Below are 13,734 nucleotides of genomic sequence, written 5' to 3' on the forward strand. Positions count from 1 at the left end.
TTTATGCTGCCTTAGATTGCAATATTTAGTTATCAACTTAAAAAATAGATATTTGGAATATTCATTGCAAACATATAAGTGTGTTTTGGTTAATCTTTCACATTGTTTTCTCTAGCAAATTGGTAAACTTTCATACTATGGAAATATAATATTTTATGCTATGCCAAATGCCATTCTTAATCTGCTATCAATGTCAAGTTTAAGGTAGAGCAGAAAAGTGTGTCTGTTAGCTTATAATTGTGTTAAAGCACATATATTTTACTTATGTATATTCAAATATAATATTTTTTTATACTGCCATCATGCAAATTTAATTTTTTTCTTTTTCTATAAATCTGATGTTTTTTCAACACACGTTTCTAGTCATGTTGTAGACATGGTGTGTACAGTGGGTAGTGCAAATGGCTTATTACATGCATTTCACTTATAAAGACATATTTTGTATGAGGTTCAAAGAAGAGAAATTGTCCATGAATTCTTTTGTCTTGAATAACTCTCCACTGGATCAATATCTCCTTTATTAAGCTCCCAAATAATGAACCTTCTCCTAAGGATTGATTAAGAGTTGGGGATGAATCTCACTTCCTGTGTTAGCAGTACAACTTGAACATTTTCAATGTTTCTGTGTTGTTTGGGACAGTCTTGGATAAATGAACAACAGGAAAGGAATTGTATGAATCTGGGTTATATTCTATATATTCTTTGACAAAGTTAAATTTTCAGATTGACTTTTATATTTTTTATCTTCTTTGCATAGCCAGAAATGATATAGAAAGTGGAACTCTTAACTCTCAACTGCCATTGTATAGGAGTCCACTGCATTCAGCTGTAATGCTTGTTTAATTTATGAAATGAATGAGTGATAGGAAAGTGTCCAAAGACTGGCATGGTAGAAAAACACACATCAGCCTCAAAACTGAGCAGCTAGGTAAAAGATTTAACGGTACAACAGATGGGGATCTTCAAGTAGGATTATGGACCCACACTACCTGGGGATCTTTTTAAAAGACATTGTATAAATCCAGATTTCCTGATACAGAATCTTGGAGGTGGTTGTAGAGGAAGAAATAATGGAAAGGAATACTAGTAATCTGTAATTTTTAAATTTTTTAGTTCTCAATGGACCTTTACTTATCTATCTATCCATCTATTTATTTATTTATAGGCAGTGCTGAGATTCGAACCCAGTGCCTCACACATTCTAGGTAAGCCCTTTACCACTAAGCTACAACCCCAGCCCAGTAATTTGTATTTTTAATAAACCCTCCCTTTCCTTTCACTTGGGTTTGTCATGCAACCAGTTGGGCAAATGTGTCTTGTCAAGATTTTGGAATCACTGATATAAGGGAATGTAGAATGGACAAGGAGTCAAGAAATTCAGTTTTAATGCTCATTTTGGCAGCACATATACGAAAATTGGAATGATACAGAGAAGATTAGCATGGCCCCTGCACAAGGATGACACACAATTCCATGAAGCATATATTTTGCACAAATGGTGTGACTCTACTTCATGTACGCCCAGAGAAGTGAAAAATTCCACTCCATTTGTGTACAATGAATCAAAGAACTTTCTACTATCATGTATAACTGATTAGGATTCATTAAAAAAAGAAATTCAGGTTCTAGTCATAGCCCTTTTACTAATTTATCTGGAATAGTTTACTTAACCTTGACAAATTTCAATCTCCTTGGTGAGAGGCCTCATTTTTAGATAGTTTCTCTAGTGATTTATAAGGCTCTTTTGTGCCAAATTTATTTGGATTCTGTTAGTTTTATCTTTCATGAATTCCTGAAGCAAACTTCTAAGAGAGGAGCAAATTCACAATAAAATGATTAAAGAGAGAATGAATGAAGCTGCAAGTATATTCCACAAACAAAAATTCCTAGCTCAGGATTGAACTGTGTACCATACCATAAGTGTGTGCATGTGTATACAAGTCTTTCTTTACATGTGTCCATCAACTGGGTCCATTATTGGTCAACAAATTAGAAAAACCTGTGAAAATCACACATGGGTTTTTATCGTTTCAAAAAAGTATGTTACCTCCAAAAGATAGCTACCCTTAAACATTAGCACAAAAATTTTGCAAAAACACAATTTATTTCCTTGCCAGTTTTATCAAGCACACCTGGATGAGTCATCCTTCTTATCAGAGGATAGAAGTGTCTGTGTCAGCAAAACCTAATAATTTCCTAATCATGGACTATAGTCATTACACAGATATGCTATGTATAGGCCTACATCTATAATCCTATACGAAATGGCACATAATCATAGAGTCTTTACAAAGGAGAGGCTCAAGAAATGTTTGTTGGAATAGTAAAATAAGGAAGAAAAGAAAGGAAGAACGAGAGAGAAAGTACAGTTGGGCTAATGATGAGGATGATGTTTTCTATTACTGGATATCACACAGTCCACAGTAGCTTATTAATCTTCCATAGGAAATATATTGGGCATGTAGACCTCCCATGGAGGTATTAAAACAAGATACTGAGTAGGAGGACTTTCAGAATTGATTCTGAAAGGAATCGCTCACCTTCTTTTAAGCAGAGGCTTTCATTGGCCACTTTCCCCTCCTTGTTGACGATTATTTTCATCCAGCTATGGAGGTATTTCCTGCCTTTCTTGACCACTACTTTGGGGCCTTGTTTCTTGAGAAAGAAGGAGGTATCTTCGACCTCCAGGAACCCTTCCTGCTCGTAGCAGGTCCATCGGGGTGCCTGGGAGCAGGGGGTGAGGACAGCTGCACGGGAAGGGCCACCGGAGGAGTTGGAGATGCCCAGGCACAGTGCAGATCCAACATGGAGGAGCTTTCCATCCTCAGCCCACAGCCACTGCTGGTTCTGGCTGGTACCATTGCAGGCTCCCACGATCACTCTCTGATTTACGAAAAGGCACTGATGTTTCTGGACATGGACAATCTGAAACCCCTCTGGAAGATGAAAAGCTTATAAAGTGCTGTATAGCAAGTTATAAGACCTATTTAAAAAAAAAACCAAAAACACCCCCACCCACCAATGTAAAAATACTAGGTTTATTTATATTTTGCTATTTCTACCATTTCAAGTGAATATTCCCAGAGTCAGCACATGTGATTTAAAATCCCAAGGCTAATAAATACATAAATTAATTCAACTAAAAGTTAAAAGTCGGATGATCAAAAATGTCAAAATGTTACACTTAGCAACCACCTCTCTCCCCTTTTGAAGCAAAAATGAAAGGAAACTTGGAAAAGAAACAAAACCATCCAGAGAATACTGTTTTTCTTTGGATAAGGAAGGACACATCCAAAGAAAGTGGTGTCTCATGATGTGAGCCCAATTAGTTAAATATGCTACGGTTATGTAAAGCTTGGTTCCTTTTTAAATCAGTTAACTCCATATCACCTCTTTCACTCTAAAAAAATGAATCACCTTTTCAATCCTTGAACTCACACTGTAATAAGTATTTGTACACAAATTGCTTAGTTTGCATAAAAATTTTAAAAATTGCACATATTTACCAAAAGATAAATATAAAACAATATTTTCCATCCCTCCAAGGACAATCTCCTAGCTGATAGCAACCAATGAAAGCATCAATTATCACAAACTGAGTTTCCATTACTCCTGGAGAGAAGCTACTATTTTTTGATAATGCCTACAAATTTTCCTTAAATACTAACAGGTTTAAGAACAACAACAACAAAAAACCTCAGCATTTCTTGATGTAAGAAAATTAAATATCCACTTGTTAAACATTCACATTAAAGAGTAAGCTATTCGGGCTCAGAAGCGTTTTTAATGAGTTTTTACTTAAATTGCCCACTTCTCCCATGAAAATATTCAGCCCTTCCAAATGACACCTTCTAGATAAAATACATCTCCTCACCCCCTTCAATCATATTCCTTCATAGTTTCTTCCTTTAGTATGAAAAATAAAATCAGAACTTTAACTTGATTGGAAAAGGGCATGGGGGTGCTACAGCCTGTTACATAACAGTAAAGACATCTCCTCAGGGTGCTGTTCTCTCCCCTGTAAGGATGCCCTGCGAGGGGCTGAGCTGCCCAGGGCATCTGGAGGACCTGAGGAGACGTTTCTGTTCTTTGTGGGAGAATTCTCAGCAGGGTGGGCACAGTTCCCTCCTCACTGTCTCTGGCTCCACTCTCCTGGAGACCTGGTTTCATTTCTGCCTTACTTCAGCCACTTTTCAAAGGCCACGGGGGACTCCTCTGTTAGATCTGGGAGAAATGCCTCAGGATACCGAGGCAGACCCACTCACCCGAGCTCCCGAGGATCAGGCTGGTAAGAATCGCCATGTAAAATTCAGCCTCCATTTTCCACTTAACAACTCTTCATGCTTCGCTTGGGGGGGAAAAAAATTCTCCCAGATAAGAGAAGCAATGACTAGGAAGGAAACGTGCCTTCGTGGTGAGGGGAAAAGTCAGTGACGAGCACTTCCTCCAATTGAATTGTTTGGGGAAGTTTTACACCAGTGTCCTTTTGTCTGTTTCCTTAGAAAGGAGGGATTATGATTACCTCTCTCTTTTTTAAACGTAGGTCTAGCCTCCAGGAGCAGAATAAACCTCCTTAAGTCTTCACCTACCGCCCCTTTGGCACATGACTGCTTCTGAACCTCAAGAGGGGAAGGAAAGGAATTGTGATTGTAGGTAATTGAGTGCTTCTGCAACATTACATCTTTTCAGGTGATGCGATTCTGCTGAATATACATAAACCATGTAATTTACGAGGGTCCACGACAAGTAATATAAAGACATAAACATGTACTGTTTGTATAATGATATGCTGGGAGTCGATGAGGAAAACCACATAATGATGGCACTTCTGGATCATTATCTCTCAAGTGATGACAATATTCCATTTCAAGAGAGTCATCTCCACTGGGGAGATGCAGAAACTAAATTTAAACTCATCACATTATCTACTTCAGGCTTCCCCTACCAGATAATGGCCTTTCTCCCAGTAGAGAAAAAAATAAAATAAAAAGAATATACTTTACTCAATATTTAGTATTAAGAGTAGTTTATTGGCAGTATGAAACAAAGTCAACATCGCTGCATTAAAAATTCATTTTTGAGCGGAACATCTAGGTGTTTGCTGAGTGTAGTTATTTTAATTTGATTTGTCTCTTGAGGTTTAAAACCTTTCAGAAATGTAAGGACATACATGGCAGCTTCCTTTTGAAGAACCTCTGGAATTGGGAGTGGCTACAACATCCCCAAAGGTATCTGCCTTTAATTAGGAGAGATTCCAGGTAGACAGCATATTCAAAACTCCCTTCTTGGTAAAAGAGAGACAAGGATTAAATTCGTGATGCTTTTTAGTTGCTACAAATTTGTTTTTCCCTTTTGAAGTAAAACAATTCATAATGTAGAAATATAGTGGATAGAATTCTGGAGCAGGACACACCTCTATGCCTAATGGGAAATAGAGTAAGTACATATATATCCAATGACAATCATTGTGCTCTGTAATTGATGGGAAGTACTATAAATACACATTTAATAGATAATATTATCAAGACACATTTCCATATAAAATAGTAACTGCTTTTGATTTTTTTTTCAAAAACAAAAACTTATTTGTTAAAAATCCATTATCAATCACTTGCGACTTTAGCAGCAAGATTCCAGTAACTGAGATAGGTAATAGCACTTAAAACAGGAACAGTTGAACAGCTGACAGTCCATTCACAAGACAGACTCTGCAAACATTAAAGCATCTAAACACACAATAATGATTTCTTTAGCAGCTCTTCTAGTCATCCCTTGATGACAGATACCACTGAATATTACATACACACGTTCTGTGTGTCAGATAGACAACACAGACAAAACAAAATCCACCTTAGGCTGTGTGAGAAATGTATCATACCTCCATCAGCATAGGACCTTTAGAATAATTTGGGGGGGTGCTTACAAATGCATTCATATACACAAGGGGCTGGCAATCTTGAACACGTTGCCAAGTCTTCCATGATCCATGCCACAGGTTGGCTTCAGAGCAGCTTTCCTTCCACTGCAGGAAGCTTCTTAGAGAAGCCTCAAGTGGGTGATTTGATTAATCACCCCAGAGATTGATGATCAGCTGAGTCTCCCATGAATCACTGGACAGTTTCTGCTGAAAGTCTGCTCTCGTACAGGCAGAGAGCATGATGTAAAAATTCATACTGCTCACTGGTTTGTACCATTCCACCCCTGCAAAGAAGAAATGACAAAAAAAAATTCATCTTGTAACCCAGAGACTATATTCAAGTTAGGATGTTATGCCAAAGACACACAGAATAGTTCCATCTAATGATTCTTTTATTATCTCTTCTTCCTGCATCCAAATGTCCTAATTGTGGGATTCCTATGTTGATACAGTCATGCACTGCACCATTACCTTGTAACGTGATGCATTACCCGTGTGTTTGTGTGTTGCCAATGTGAGCAAACCTACTGTGCTGCCTGTCATTCAACCGTATAGCATGTATAATTATGTATAGTAGGTAATATTTAATGATAATAAATGACATCATTGCTTTCATGTATTTACTGTACTATACTTTTAATATTATTTTAGCATGTACTCCTTCTGCTTATATAAAACACTTAACTATAAAACCTTATGCCACGTGATGCCAGCAGCAGATTCACACATCTCATTTTTTTACTGCATCTTTTGATTACATAATTTTCTCCAGTGCTTGATTTAATCTCATGTTTTGATCATTATGACCCTAGGAGCAATAATCCATTGTATTTATTTATATATTTATATTTTATAAATTTATATTTTTATATGTGATATATAGAAATATATAAATATATTTATATATTATATGCAAATAAATATATAAATGTCATGTAGTCCAGGTGTGCAAGAGGCTATGCCATCCAGGTTTGGGTAAGTACACTCTTATGTTGTTTGCACAACATCACCTAATAACACATTTCTTAGAATGCATTCCCATCATTAAGCAATATATGACTGTATATATAAAGGGCTTAATACAGTGTCTTGTATATTAGGCATGTGATTCATTTTAAATTTTATCTAGGGCTGGGGATGTGGCTCAAGCGGTAGCGCGCTCGCCTGGCATGCGTGTGGCCCAGGTTCGATCCTCAGCACCACATACAAACAAAGACGTTGTGTCCGCCGAAAACTAAAAAATAAATATTAAAATTTAAAAAAAATTATCTAAGTTCCATTACTGAGGAGGTGATATAGCTTTATAGTTAACTACTTGGACTTTGGAACCAGCCAAGCTGAGTTCAAGTCCATCCTCTGCCAATTCTTAGCTGTGTGAGTTTGCACAAATTCCTTAAATCCTTTTGCACCCCAGTTTCTTCCTCTGTTAAAGCAAGAAAGTAACAGTAAGTTATAGCTAGAGTGTTATTCATGAGGACCTTATCATTCATCTTTTGTTAAAATAGATTGAAACTGATTGAAATAGGGTAACCAAACAACTCAGCCGTGAAATGCTGCTTTTTCTACAAGTAAAAGGAAAGACTACTCCAGAATGGCTTATTTGAGTATGCTAGAAGGAAACCTTTGGGTGTGCTGGGCACCTAAGCACAATAGTGGCGGATCCTTAGATGAACTGGAAAAGAGGGACTGGCTCTTGCTTTTTCCTTTGTTGTGACCATACTTATCACTAGCTGCTCAGCACCCCCTTCATCGCTGAATTAGTGGAAGGCAGTTGGCTTCATCCTGCTTCTTTACACAATATTTACACCACACTTTCTCCTTATAATGATGGCTTTTTAGCTTGACAGAGTAATCACTGATATAAAGCTGACATATTTTTCCTGCTCAGTGAATAGCAGCATTATTGTTTGTAACTATTTAAAGTTCTGCAAAGTCTCCGTAACTCTGCAGGCATACAACTAATTTTATATTTTAGTTTAATTCTGTGTTTTAGACAGTTTTTCCTCGGTGGCTGTCAGTATCATTCAAAATAATTTTCAGATCGTTTGAGCACTTCAACTTAAAAACTAGATACATTACCTCATTGTAATCTGACCTCGGGTTAATATTAATGACTAAAACTGGTCTTGAATTTATGTTTACTTGTCAACCTCTGTAAATACCAAATCGGTAAGACTTCACCCTTCTAAACTAAAGACCGATTCTTCACCCAGGTTCAACACGATGCCAACATGATGTATTTGGCAAGAAATGAAGAAGTAAATTTATAGTATTGAGTGACAGCAGCTTATTGGCAGACCTATTTCTTCTGTCACTTTCCCTAGAACTACATTTTTTAAAATTTGTAGATGGACACAATATCTTTATTTATGTATTTTTATATGGTGCTGAGGATCGAACCCAGTGCCTCACACGTGCAAACGCTCTACCACTGAGCTACATATAGCCCCAGGCCTTAGAACCACATCTTGTTGACCAAGTGTTCCTTGGTCAGAAGTTGACAACAGAAATGGCCAGCTGAGGATGTGCTCTTTCTTTTGTTAGCTTTATGATGACATCTGGGCACACCTAAAAACAGCAGGTGTCCGGAAGATGTTGGACTGGACTGTGAAACTTGGGAGACACAACCACAGTAAATATTAGATCAGCTCCAGGGAGCTGGGGCCCCTCCCTTCCTCTGGCATTTGCACGGTTCAAGGATCCACTACTCCCTCCTTGAATGGACCTTGTATGTGCTCTATTTCTTAGATTCTGGTCTGTGAACATTCTTTTACCATTTACCTCCCTTTGAGGCATGGTTTTCCCTTTCTTGTATATCCTAGTCAACACCAGTATCTATGTGTCCCACTGGTGGATGAATAGACACACAGGTTAGGTCTCAATAACCATTTTACCCTAAGTGACTCAGCAGTGTATTTTAGTGGTTGAAACAGATTTTCTATGACATTCTATTAACTAAGTCAAAGTTGTTTTAGCCAGTGAAGGTGGGAGAGATGGGAAAACACTCATTAGTTCTAGGTAAGCAAAATTCTTGCAGATCTGAAGTCTTCAGGAAGGTATATGAGAAGCTCTACGAACTTCATTTGGAAAATAAAAATGAAGGCATTCATTCCATTATTGACAAAATCTAGCTTTCCCAGAAGGAAACAGTTAATATGACAGATGGTCAGCCAGTTTCCACTGAAACATTCTGAGACTGGCAGAAATGCTCTTGAAGATATCAAAATATCCCGTCCCTCTCTAACTTTCACCCCATTGGTCCAACTGAAATAACCCAGAAATGTCTTAAGGTTCCCCTTGTAGTCACACAATAGCTCTCTAAATGCTGGAAAACAACCATCAAAGTCCCATAATCTTTTCTTCTCTAGACTAAACATCCTGTGGTTACTCAATATTTCTGTATAGCCTGGTTTCCCTGTCACTCACCAATCTAGTCTCCTTCTTCTATAGGTTATTTTACCAAATATGACCTTCTTAGAATGTTGTCTCTTCTCCTGATAATATCTAGTTGGCTGGCATATTCACCCCCTTGAGGAACACATTATAGACCTATGAGTTTGCATTTGCAGGTGCATCAGGTGAGACAAGATCCACAGAGCCAGATATTGAATGAAAGTTTAAGTTAATTAAAAAGTCAGCAGGGTTTTTTTGAATGTGAAAATTACATCTCTCTCCCATCCTGTACTTGCACTATTGAATTTTCAAAACTAAATGCAGGGCTTTCTATTTGTCCGTGCTAATTTCAACTTGTTAGTTCTTGTTCTGAGCATGATGTTCTTGTGTACTGAATCATTATTTCTGTCCTTCCATATATTAGTCTTTTATTTCTCACTTCTAAAATTGCATTTTCCAGACATTTGACAAGGATGTCTTACATCTTGTCTAAGTCATTTATACCATAATAGAAAAAGAGAGGGTCAACATATGGTCTTTATTATAAGCAATTTGGTATCATGTTATGTACCATCTCATCCCAATCTGAAATTGTTTCCTACTAAGTTGTAGATCTTTAAGGGTAAGAATAATGCATAATCTTTTCATATTTGCAACAATAAGAAGCACTTACTAGTCCTAGGTCAAGTAGGCTACCCGTCAAGCAGGTTTTCTAGGCTATGCTATTTTAATGTAACATGAAAACAGATAAACTCTGGAATAAAATAAAGCAAAAGAGTATCCTAGGATGCATTGATTGGAGGCCTTCATTATCATTTAAACTACACCAAGGTTAAGATTTTCAATGACTTCCTTGGTGGTTTCAGTGGAGTAGGTTATGAAGCCCCAACAGCCAGACTGTCATCGGACAGAATGCCCAATACATTATATTAAAGCATTGTCCTTTCTTGAAGTATCCTGTTTAGGTACAAATCTGTCTTCCTGGAAAGTAAAATGCAGTACACTACGATACCTATCATTGAGCAGGAATTAGTTAAAAAAAAAAAAAAGGTCAAATAAAAATGACATGGAAACCCTAGTTAGCTGGGAGTGGTTATGGGTTTGAAAAGGTTTGTAATGCCAAGAGGTATTAAGAGGTAAAGGACAACATATACTGTCTTCAAGACAAAAGCTACTCCATGCTTCCTAGCTGCAGTGCTCAGTTCTCCCATTTGCAAAACAATGATCTATTCAAATGACAGTACTACCTCTTAGCACTGTGAGAAATAAAGGGGCAATCCATCTGAAATTGTTTAGCACACAGTCATGCTCATAAATATACTCTAATATATACTCTAATATACTCTAATAATATATACTCTATATATTCTATATAGAGTAATATAATATACACTCTATATAATATATACTCCATATACTCTATACTCTAGTAATATATACTCTATATACTCTAATATTATTATTACTCTTTGGTACTCTCTGATCAAACAGGTCTGGTTAGGAAGCTCTGGGGTGAGGTCTCTGAAGGCCTTGGAGAGCTAAGAACAGCCTGGCAGAAGACACAAGATTTCCCAGGTCAAGTCTAGATGGAAAGATCCAAATATGCTTCTAAATATTCGTCAGCCTAGAAGATGGTCACAGTGGAGGCAGTGATATGCAGTGGCCTTGGAGTCCAGCAGATTCAGAAATAAATTCTTGTTTTTAATCTACTAGTTGTATGATTTTATCTATCTATCTATCTATCTATCTATCTATCTATCTATCTATCAGTACTGGGGATTGAACCCAAGGGCACTTTATCACTGAATTTATCCCCACCTTTTCTTTTTTTTTTGAGACAGGGTCTTGTGAAGTTGCCCAGGCTATCCCTGAACTTGTGATCCTCCTCCCTTAGCATCCTGAGTGGCTGGGATTACAGTTGGCATGCACCACCATGCCCAGCTAGCTATATGATTTTAGACAAGTCATTTATTTCTTCCCAGCCTATCTTTTCTCACTTGAAAAGTGACATTAATGACAGATGTCATTCAGTTGTGAGGACTAAAAATTCACAGCCTATCAAATGTCTGGCCATAGGCTGTTTGCAGCACTCTCAGGAGTCCTGTCTCTACAGTGGTACCTGAGGGCTTTGGCAAGGTGGAGGAAGAGGTTGGGTGTTTAGGATTAGCTGCTAATCCCAGCTTTCAACAGGGCAGTTGCACTTTTTATTGATTTTCCACATTGGTGCTTTGTGGAAGATTTTTGTCTGCAAAATTTTTTCCATTGTTCACAAAAAAAGTTTGGAAACTACTGGCCTGGCAAGTAATGTTTACTTAATAAGATTTCAAATTTTGCAAGGCTTCAGTGAGATAATCCACAAATCACTTAGCAGAGGAGCTTGTCCTTTACTAACTACTAAGCAAATGCTGCCTATTCTTTTTCTGATTCTTTTTGTAAGTGGTAGTTAACACTATGCTGATTGTGCATTCTGGGGTTTGCTTGGGGCCCTCATGGTTCACTTCTGTTGTCCCGGTGTGATTATTAATAGGGCCAACTTTCACTCTCAGAGATGATTTGGTTTGGATTATAAATTATTTGTTCATGTTAATTATGCCCCTTTCCATGCTGTGGAAAAAGTGGTTCCCTGAATTGCAAAAGTGAGGTTGGCTGTGTGGTTCTGACTTTTTTTGTGGTTACAGAATATGAATGCTATGTTTGGCCAGGGAAGAAAAGATTCAAATATACTCCCCCTTCTAGAAATGTCAGATATCTCATATCACATTAGCCTTGCCAAACCCAAAAATCAGTGTCATCTCAGTTTCCATGCAGGGAAGCACGTAGCTGTGTCTGTGGGGGGTAGACTCAAGTGTGTGTGGGGGAGGGGGGTTGATTTTTTTCCATTTGCTAGTGCAACAGTGTGTTGGGGTGGAAAAAAAAAGGAAAACCAGAAAACCCTCCAGATGCCCAGGAGAGAGATTTGGTTTTTAACATGTTAAAATTGTGACCTTTTGTGACTATTAACTCACATACAGAGAGCAGCAGCCTTTCCTGCTACACCGCCCAGCCCATATCCGGTCTAATCAGTAGACAGAAGAAATTCTGCAGCAGTGACTCACTTCTGGGATAACAATGGGCCTTACGCTCCTTTGCTTTTTATTATTTTCAAATCTGGAATTCTTTGGGTAAAGTTTGGTACAGTAAATTTAGAACAAAAGGTGTGGATGTTAATGTGCCTCATGGGTAAAACTGATGGCTAGGGTCTGAGTCAAGTGAGGCTAAGTCTGTTGCCCTAAGTCAGGGCCAGCTGTGAGGCGTGTCTGAGCCCCTCCACCAGAGGTTTTCCCAGGCCTTTCCACAGATGTCTCATCAAGAAGGGAGAACTGAAACAGAAGCGTGACCCATTCTGACCAGGTACTTCAAACATACATTTTCTCCCCAATAAGTGTGTTCCAAAATATTTGTAGGTTTGATCTGGCAAAGGGGAGGAAGGGGAGGAGAGGGGGCATAGAGGCAGGAAAGATGATGGAATGAGATGGACATCATTACCCTAAGTACACGTATGACTGACTGCACATATGGTGCAACCCTTCATCATGTACAACCAGAGAAATGAAAAGCTGTGCTCCATTTTTATACAATGAAAAAATAAATTATATGAAAAAAATAAAATATTTGCAGGGCATAAAAGCCAGTCCTGATCAAGTGATAATTCAATAACAGCTCTAGTCTATATCTGGAGTTCCATTTTTTCTTCTTGAAAATTAGCCATTTTCTTCTGAAGACCCACATTGACACTCAATTAACTCCTAGCTGAGAAGAAGAAGGTTGTCCTGGCAACCCGTTGGAAGAGTCAATTGTCATACCTTTTTGACAAAGAAGACCTGTGGTTATGATCTCAGAACCAATCATGTGAAAAAAATAAAATTCAGTAAACCAAAATGCTGAATTCCTGATCTTCAAATGAGATCTCTGAAATTCTGTAATTAAGGGTATCTTTGTGCTTAGGTGGAAATGCAGAGAGATTCAGATAAGCTGGAAGGCCGTGGTTGATGAACTAGAAATTTGGATACAAAGAATATGTCGGGGACATAGCTTAGCCTATGATGTTGATGGCAAATATACTCTTCCTTTAAGATTGCTATCGTTCATGAAAAAAAGAAAAGAAACTCATGAAACTAAAGTGACTAATCAAAACATTTCAACCATGATATGATGTGGCTGAAACTAGAGGAAGCTGTGAGTGAGGCCTTCGGGTGTCGCTCCCATTTAGGCCTGCAAGGTAAGGGGGTGCGGAGTCCACTCCAGGTTTCACCCCTAACTCTCAGAAAGGAGGACTGGGCAGATTGTTTCCTGTTTCTGGGGGAGGAAAAAAAAAAGTAAAAGAAAAGAAAAAAGCCTTAGAACCAGATATAAGTTTATCATTTTACTTCCCATATTCTGTTTTC

At 37.9% G+C, this 13,734-nt stretch overlaps 2 protein-coding genes and 1 non-coding gene across 6 annotated transcripts in view; 1 reads left to right on the forward strand and 2 right to left on the reverse strand.

The window, feature by feature from the left end:
- Window positions 1-4,350, reverse strand: part of Ptprb (protein tyrosine phosphatase receptor type B) — a 119,955-nt gene extending 115,605 nt beyond the window's left edge. For both annotated transcript variants that reach the window (XM_076854865.1, XM_076854863.1), the window contains exons 1-2: window positions 4,266-4,350; window positions 2,541-2,936 (exon numbers count right to left, since the gene is read on the reverse strand). In XM_076854865.1, coding sequence (XP_076710980.1) covers window positions 2,541-2,936; window positions 4,266-4,320 — 451 coding nt within the window. In that variant the 5' untranslated portion in view covers window positions 4,321-4,350. The remainder of the gene's footprint in view (window positions 1-2,540; window positions 2,937-4,265) is intronic.
- LOC143398791 (U6 spliceosomal RNA) lies at window positions 1,387-1,489 on the forward strand. The gene has a single exon (XR_013091374.1). It is a non-coding gene; the product is annotated as a U6 spliceosomal RNA (small nuclear RNA).
- A 689-nt stretch (window positions 4,351-5,039) lies between the features above and the next one.
- Window positions 5,040-13,734, reverse strand: part of Ptprr (protein tyrosine phosphatase receptor type R) — a 258,417-nt gene continuing 249,722 nt past the window's right edge. For all 3 annotated transcript variants that reach the window (XM_076853110.1, XM_076853109.1, XM_076853111.1), the window contains one exon: window positions 5,040-6,201. In XM_076853110.1, coding sequence (XP_076709225.1) covers window positions 6,108-6,201 — 94 coding nt within the window. In that variant the 3' untranslated portion in view covers window positions 5,040-6,107. The remainder of the gene's footprint in view (window positions 6,202-13,734) is intronic.

The sequence above is a fragment of the Callospermophilus lateralis genome, chromosome 4 (assembly GCF_048772815.1).
Source record: "Callospermophilus lateralis isolate mCalLat2 chromosome 4, mCalLat2.hap1, whole genome shotgun sequence".
Taxonomy (NCBI): Eukaryota; Metazoa; Chordata; class Mammalia; order Rodentia; family Sciuridae; genus Callospermophilus; species Callospermophilus lateralis.